This window comes from Gadus chalcogrammus, chromosome 16 (genome assembly GCF_026213295.1).
Source record: "Gadus chalcogrammus isolate NIFS_2021 chromosome 16, NIFS_Gcha_1.0, whole genome shotgun sequence".
Taxonomy (NCBI): Eukaryota; Metazoa; Chordata; class Actinopteri; order Gadiformes; family Gadidae; genus Gadus; species Gadus chalcogrammus.
In genome coordinates this window covers 1,715,127-1,722,402 of record NC_079427.1, presented here as the reverse complement: position 1 = coordinate 1,722,402, position 7,276 = coordinate 1,715,127, and the positions used below count along the sequence as shown (strand labels likewise).

Below are 7,276 nucleotides of genomic sequence, written 5' to 3'. Positions count from 1 at the left end.
AAAAACATAAGGGGTAACACTGTTGTTTTTTATTGGTCGTCATGAAAAAAAACATAAGGGGTAACACTGTTGTCTTTGTCAAATAAAATATAAGGTGTAACACTGTCGTATTTTATTGGTCGTCATGAAAAAAAACATTTGAAAAAAAAAAAGATTTGTCCTTGACAAATAAAATATAAGGGGTAACACTGTCGTTTTTATCAAATTAAACGTAAAGGGTAACACTTTCGTTTTTTATCCGTCGTCATGAAAAGCCCATAAGGGATAACACTGTCGAAATGTGTCGAATAAAACATAGGGGGTAACACCAGGGACGCGGGAAGTCAGTCCCAGGGGGGGGGGGCCTGAGAGAGAGTCTATATAATGACGTAATAATAAATGCTGCGCAACATCCCTTGTTTACAGAGACGAGATGACGGGTGACATCATATTCAGGGCTCTTTCACGTTAAAATTGTACCGGGGGCGAAAATTTTACCTGCCTACGTCATAAGTTGTTTACATCTTGACAACCTGCCTGGCAACAGACGACGCGATCGTCTGTTGCCGGGCAGGTTGCAAAAAACGTTCGGCTCATGTTTCCAAAAGACGAAATAACATAATACAGATAAAGGGTCGCTAGATAACACTTGTTTTTACTTTATATTTGTATTGTATTTAATTGTTTAATCGAATAGCAACAGACGACGCGATCGTCTGTGGCCGGGAAACGGGCGATCGCGTCAAATGACGTAGGAAGGTTCTTGAACATTCGCGTCCTACGTCATTTGACGCGATCGCCCGTTTCCCGGCAACAGACGATCGCGTTGTCTGTTGCTATTCGATCAAACAATTAGATACAATACAAATATAAAGTAAAAACAAGTGTTATCTAGCGATCCGTTATCTGTATTATGTTATTTCGTCTTTTGGAAACATGAGCCGAATGTTTTTTGCAACCTGGTCGCCAACAGACGATCGCGTCGTCTGTTGCCAGGCAGGTTGTCAAGATGTAAACAACTGATGACGTAGGCCCGTACAATTTTCGCCCCCGGTACAATTTTAACGTGACAGCTCCGCTCTGATAATCACTTACTGGTGTGTAAAAAGAGTTCTGCCAACCAGCCACTGTTATTCACAAACGTTAGCAAGTAAACAATGTGGAAATTAGAGTAAACTCGGCTGATAATGTGCTGAATTGCACACACTAACAACATGCCGACAGGCTGTTGCGGTCCAGGATTATACACAGCTTTATAACAAGGATTCAGGAGGTTATTTCTAAAGGTTTACAAAGGGAAGGGACAATAAAAGAAAGCCTTCAAGTTACGAGTTGTCTGATATGAGGAAAGTGACGGTTTCTCCGTCAAGTGAACCGTCCGTCTTTGCTCTTTTGTTGCCAACCAGTTTACCTGCGGGATGCCAGAATCAAAGATAACATTCAACGTGTCTATTAATATGGCGGCTACCAATTTACACCAGTTTTAGAATGTTCACTACAACAGATGTTGAACACCAACATGCTTATGTAAAATCAGCATAGTACCATATCAGCTATGGACAGTTCTGCGTTGTGCGTCATAGCCTACGTCAGCCTACACAGACAATGTTCTAAATAAAATGAAATGATAATATGATAAATATCATAAAAAGGGTGGATGTCAATAATTAAATGAAAAATCATGTTGTATGATAAAATTATAAAAATAAAAATAAAAATTGATTTGTTCAGAAAACGTTCTCACTTGCAGTTACGCCACCGCCAGGGGGGGGGGTGCTGCAGCACCCCTAAGCACCCCCACTTCCCGTGTCCCTGCGTAGCATCATACTTTACATGATGTGCTTTGATCCATTTCATAACAGTCGTTATGTTTATGTATAATAATTAAATGGAGAGTGTTACACAAAATCTGTGGTTATTTTTGAGACAAACTTTATTAAAAAAATAGTACAACATAAATATACATTAGAAGTAAACAAATAAAACCAAACCATCACAGCACAAAGGCCACACGTTGAGTAGGCATCACGGTAACATGTCTTAGTAGTTTCACTGTCGCCAGATTGTGATAACTGATATCTGAGCCTTTTACAGCCACCACCTAGACCTCATGCTGACAATTGGCTGAGTGTGTTGATGCAGTGAGTTAGCGCATTCAACAATAATAAAAAAAACACCAGAATAAATAAGAACAGAGGATGGACACACATCCCCATGATAATGTGCATATGATCATTACAACTTTTATAGCTAAACTAAAGATAGGCTATTTAACATATTTTCCTATTTCTTTTGAACGTGTCGGCAAGGTTACTGAGCTTCATATCTGTGAAGGAACGTTCATGTTGAACAGAACAGACCGCGACGGGTAGTCACAACCACACGCAACAGCCAAACACATACCAATGAACACACACAAGCACACGCGCACAATTTCACACTCACACACGTATACGTTGACTCACACATTCAAAATCCGAGCATCAATCTGATGCGGTTTTAGCTGGTAAGGCCAAATGGGCAACACGTTAAGTGACTACCTCACTCAGGAAGGGAGGTTTGGCAGAGTGGTCAGTAGCGTCCAGCAGCAGATCCATAACCCATCCTACATGTGGATACATTACGCCACTTTACCATGCAGGGATTCAGCAGGGAGGACAACGGAGAGAGGAAACTTCTGCGATGCGGTAAGTAAACCCAGAACTGAGTGGATGTTTATAATTCAACCTGGTTAATCAATCACTGAGGGTTAACAACTGCCTGTCCAAGGCAACCCAAAGTAGACCCCCAAACGGCCCGCTTGGAAGTCAGGTGATGGGATGGTCTATTTGAACAACATTTTGTTATTTTTTGTCCCTCGAAGGTTCCACTTTCAGAAACACCTTCACATCTTTTGACAACACTCAACACTCCAATTAAACATTTTGCAGCACCAACATTTACCGAAGAGAAAGGCATGCAGGAGCAGGTCCGCTGGGAGGCCGCGGTGGGGCTGTCTATCTGCCACCTTCTGATCACAGAACTCAGCCAGAAAGCACGCAACTGAAGAGTGGATGTTTGGCCTTTTTTGCAAATGATTGGTCTAGAGGTGCAAAGTATTGAGTGAGTGTGGGATGTTTGTTTGTTTGTTTGTTTGTTTGTTTGTTTGTTTGTTTGTTTGTTTGTTTGTTTGTTTGTTTGTTTGTTTGTTTGTTTGTTTGTTTGTTTGTTTGTTTGTTTGTTTGTTTGTTTGTGTGTGTGTGTGTGTGTGTGTGTGTGTGTGTGTGTGTGTGTGTGTGTGTGTGTGTGTGTGTGTGTGTGTGTGTGTGTGTGTGTGTGTTTCAGGCCAGCGTCCCTCCGATCACAGAAGCTATCACTATTCCCAGCACCACACAGCAGATGATAATCATGATTTTCTTCTGCACGATTGTTACGATTTGGTTAAAACACGTCATCAAGGGCAGCGGGTTGGGAGAGAAAAGAGAAATCCACACATTAGAAGTTGGAAACGTATGTTACAGCATGGAACACCATATCATGCACAATGCAGCCACTGCGGTATAATTATATCCTATTTGATATTAGTACCCATAAATATATATACATTGGCGAGGATAATTGCAAGTCGGTTAACCAGGCTCCTTATTGGAAGGTAAATGGGGGTATTATAGGGAATATATAATAATTATATTAACTGTCTTTCGTAATTTTCATGCAGTGAAACAAATTACTTTTAATGCTTTGATTGTATTTTTAAAGGTAATTCAAATATTTTTTTAAGCTGTGAATGCAACGCTGGATTGAAACAAATAATCGCTTCTACTTAATTGTTCTCTTAGTATTTGTGTGGCTTCCTGTTTCCTGTTTCCGGTTCTGTGGCTTCCTATTGCCTGTTTCCGGTTCCCTGGCTTCCTATGTTACTGAATTGCATCATGCAGCAAGCATGCAGAGCTTTGCAAATGGACTGCCCACAACATGCATCACGAGAACACCATGCAGACGGCCGTGACCGGGACCCCCGTCCGGTCGGTGACGGGCAGAGGGGCCGCCATTCTCTTTATGTGGCTCTGAAATGGCGTGACAGACAGATCGGTCCGGGCTCTGGAGGGACCCCAGCCCAGAGGCCCTAGAGAGGGGGCCGTTCTTCTGGAGGGACCGCAGGCCCAGAGCCTCTGTGAGCAGTCCCCCGTATGGTTTGGTAGTGTTGTGACGTACAATCCCATCGCATTCCTCCAGACAATTTGACAGAAGTATAAATCCCCCCCCCCCCAAGCATGATGATCCCACACTGACACTTACTCTGCACACTCACGTCTACTTTGTTTGTCAGAACAGCCAACAGCAGACGCAGTGCGGGTTCAAGACAAGCGCGTCAAACGACATGACTACAGAAACACAGAAGAATCACATGCATCGATGTGTCTCTTGGCTTCGGAGCTGCCGGGCTCCCAGGCTCCAAGTCGGTTGCTAATAGCGACCCCCAGTGTCTGAGCCGGGGTGGACTCTGAGAAAAGACCTTCATGGACCTTACCCCCTAGCGGCCATCCCGGCTCTGTCTTGGTTCTAAGCACTAGCTGGGTCCGTTCCACCACCAGCTACCGTTTAGCACCGCGATGGCGGCTAGGTGAGTAGGGCCCATTACTGTTTCGGTGCCACAGCTTAAGTGCACTTCCCGGTGTTTGAACGGGGGAGCGAGGCAGGAGACCCTGGGGGTCCTGGGCCTTCTGAGCCTCACGGTGGTGATGTGGCCCCTGGACCGTGCTTTTGGGTCCAGAAGCTCCTCGAGGGGGGCTACGAGAGCCCCGCCGCTAGGGAAATGACCAGGACCACCACACATATGGCCAAACAAACGCCTATCAGGATCATCTTCTGCATCAGAGACATGAGCGGGAAAAGGACGAGTTAGAGGATGAATGAATAGCGAGGGCTCGCTGATGTGTCATTAATGTCACATTCATGATACATTAATGGTAAACTCACGTGACATTAATGTTATATTCATGTTACATGAATGGTAATGTAATGTAAAGGAAGGAAGGAAGGCAGGAATGAAGGAAAGATGTACGGAATAAAATAAAGACATAATGAACGGAAATAAAGAACATTATTTTATTTGGTTCCGCTTTCATGATAGTATACTATCTACCGAGGCAGGATGAGGAGCAGATCATCAGCAGTTTCAACATCAACCACGAGGGGGCAGTGTTGTTCCACCGAGTAACTTTAACCATGTCGCAAACGTAAGGTATTATTAAAACTCTACAGCTACCTCGAAAAAAAGCCTCTGGGCACAAATAGCCCGTACTATAATTTGGTGAGAGAATCGTGCCGAGAGGGAGCTGAAGAGGAGCAGGTAATGAAAGAACCCGATGCCGAACCCCCCTCAGAGAGCAGCTGTAATAGTACCGTCCTTTATCTTTCCGGACCGATGGATCCACTGACTGCTTGTACGTTCAGCGTTGCCCACCGCCGGTCTGACCGCACCAAATGCGGTCCACCCATTCTTGGATGGATCCTTCTCTTCTACGCACGCTGTTTTACATTAATCATATTGTAAAGAACGTTCCCTAATAAAGACCTTATAAAGGTTGACAGCGAAAAGGTTCAAACGCATTTGCATCGTAGACACAGCAGGCTGTAATCGGTCTGAGCATCACACTCTCAACCCGTGTCCGTTCAGCTATACCTGTGGGTAGAAAAACAAAAGTCTAATCCTGCCCTCCGATCTTCAATCAATCAGCAAAATGTCCTCCTCTCACACTGATTGTAAACGAATGCACATTTTCCACCGGCGGGTACGCTTCGGACCCAGCCCGCCTCAGCCCCGTAGTGAGGACGCGGTTTAGCCCCGCTCAGTTACGGCTCGCGTCTCCACCGCCGACAGTACCCTCATGGCAGGGCGGGGTTTAGGCCGGGCGGCGATAGCCGCGGCAGCTACGTAAGCACCGGGATCTCATAGCAGCCCGACACAGTGCAGCCTGCTACTAACACCAAGGAAACATAATAACGCGCACAATGAACAAAGGGCATCGATGTAGGACGTCCAAGCAAACCTTTGCGGGGCATCTTCTTCAATAAACAAAGCTTTCGTCGCACACCAGCCCTACCCCTCCGGAGACGCATGCCACACCAGACAGAACGACACGCTGGGACGCACACAGAAGCCATGCTCACAGACCGGGCCTCGCCCTCGGGGCCACACACAGACCCGGACTGGGGGCCCCGGGGGCCGACGGGGGGCCACTCACCCTCCTGGCCTTGCTCTGGTACTTGACGGCTTTCTTTGTGTCCGACACGGCCCGCTCCACATAGTCTACCGAGTGCTCCACATTGTACTCTACGCGGTCGATCATCTCCCCCTGGGAGGGAGGGCGGGGGGGGGGGGGGGGGGGGGGAGCACACAGGAAGGAGGAGGAGCCGAAGCAGACAGACAGGTAACAGGTGGGGTGGGGGGGGCAGACAGACAGACAGGTAACAGGTGGGGTGGGGGGGGGCAGACAGACAGACAGGTAACAGGTGGGGTGGGGGGGGGGGCAGGCAGACAGACAGGTAACAGGTGGGGTGGGGGGGGGGCAGGCAGACAGACAGGTAACAGGTGGGGTGGGGGGGGCAGACACACAGACAGGTAACAGGTGGGGTGGGGGGGGGGCAGGCAGACAGACAGGTAACAGGTGGGATGGGGGGGCAGACAGACAGACAGGTAACAGGTGGGGTGGGGGGGGCAGACAGTAGGAGCGATTGGGGGGAGGAGGATGGAAAAGGAGGAGGAAAGACAGGACAGGAAGAGGGAAAGAAGAGCAGAGTGGTTAGGGTGCGTTCTCCTACTCCTCCTCACCCTCTTGCTGGTCTTCCGGGTCTTCTTGGCCTGCAGGATGTTGTGGTGGGCTTGGCCCACGTACTCCGTGGCCCCCTGCACACTGTGCTCTATGTTGTCCACCAGCGCCCCCTGCAGACACAGCTGTGTTAGTGCACTGAGCGGCTCACAGCGCCTGAGGTCAGGTGACACGTTCACTCGTTCTCTGCGGACCTCGATGTTGTCACAGAAGGCCAGCAAAGCGAACAATCGTAGGAATTAACTACGAAGATTCGTCCATTAGGTAATACATCCATTGAATTACCAATCAATTAGCGTATGTTTGTATTTTAAAACCAAGATATCACGTTTGGAAGGACGTCCATTCAGGGCAATACTTAGAAGCCGTAACAAAACGAGGAATTAACCAAAAGTTACCTTTGTCGCTTTAGGAGGTTGTGAGTTCCTGTTTAGCACTTTGAGTCTCAGTCAAAGTGAGAGAAAAAGTCAAAGAAGGGCAGGGAG

The 7,276-nt window shown here is 47.2% G+C and overlaps 1 protein-coding gene across 1 annotated transcript in view; it reads right to left on the bottom strand.

Moving 5' to 3' along the window:
* Positions 1 to 914: 914 nt before the first annotated feature.
* Positions 915 to 7,276, bottom strand: part of LOC130406720 (syntaxin-1A-like) — a 31,219-nt gene continuing 24,857 nt past the window's right edge. The window contains exons 9-11 of the mRNA XM_056612407.1: positions 6,794 to 6,904; positions 6,207 to 6,317; positions 915 to 4,827 (exon numbers count right to left, since the gene is read on the bottom strand). Of these exons, the coding sequence (XP_056468382.1) occupies positions 4,750 to 4,827; positions 6,207 to 6,317; positions 6,794 to 6,904 (300 nt within the window). The 3' untranslated portion in view covers positions 915 to 4,749. The remainder of the gene's footprint in view (positions 4,828 to 6,206; positions 6,318 to 6,793; positions 6,905 to 7,276) is intronic.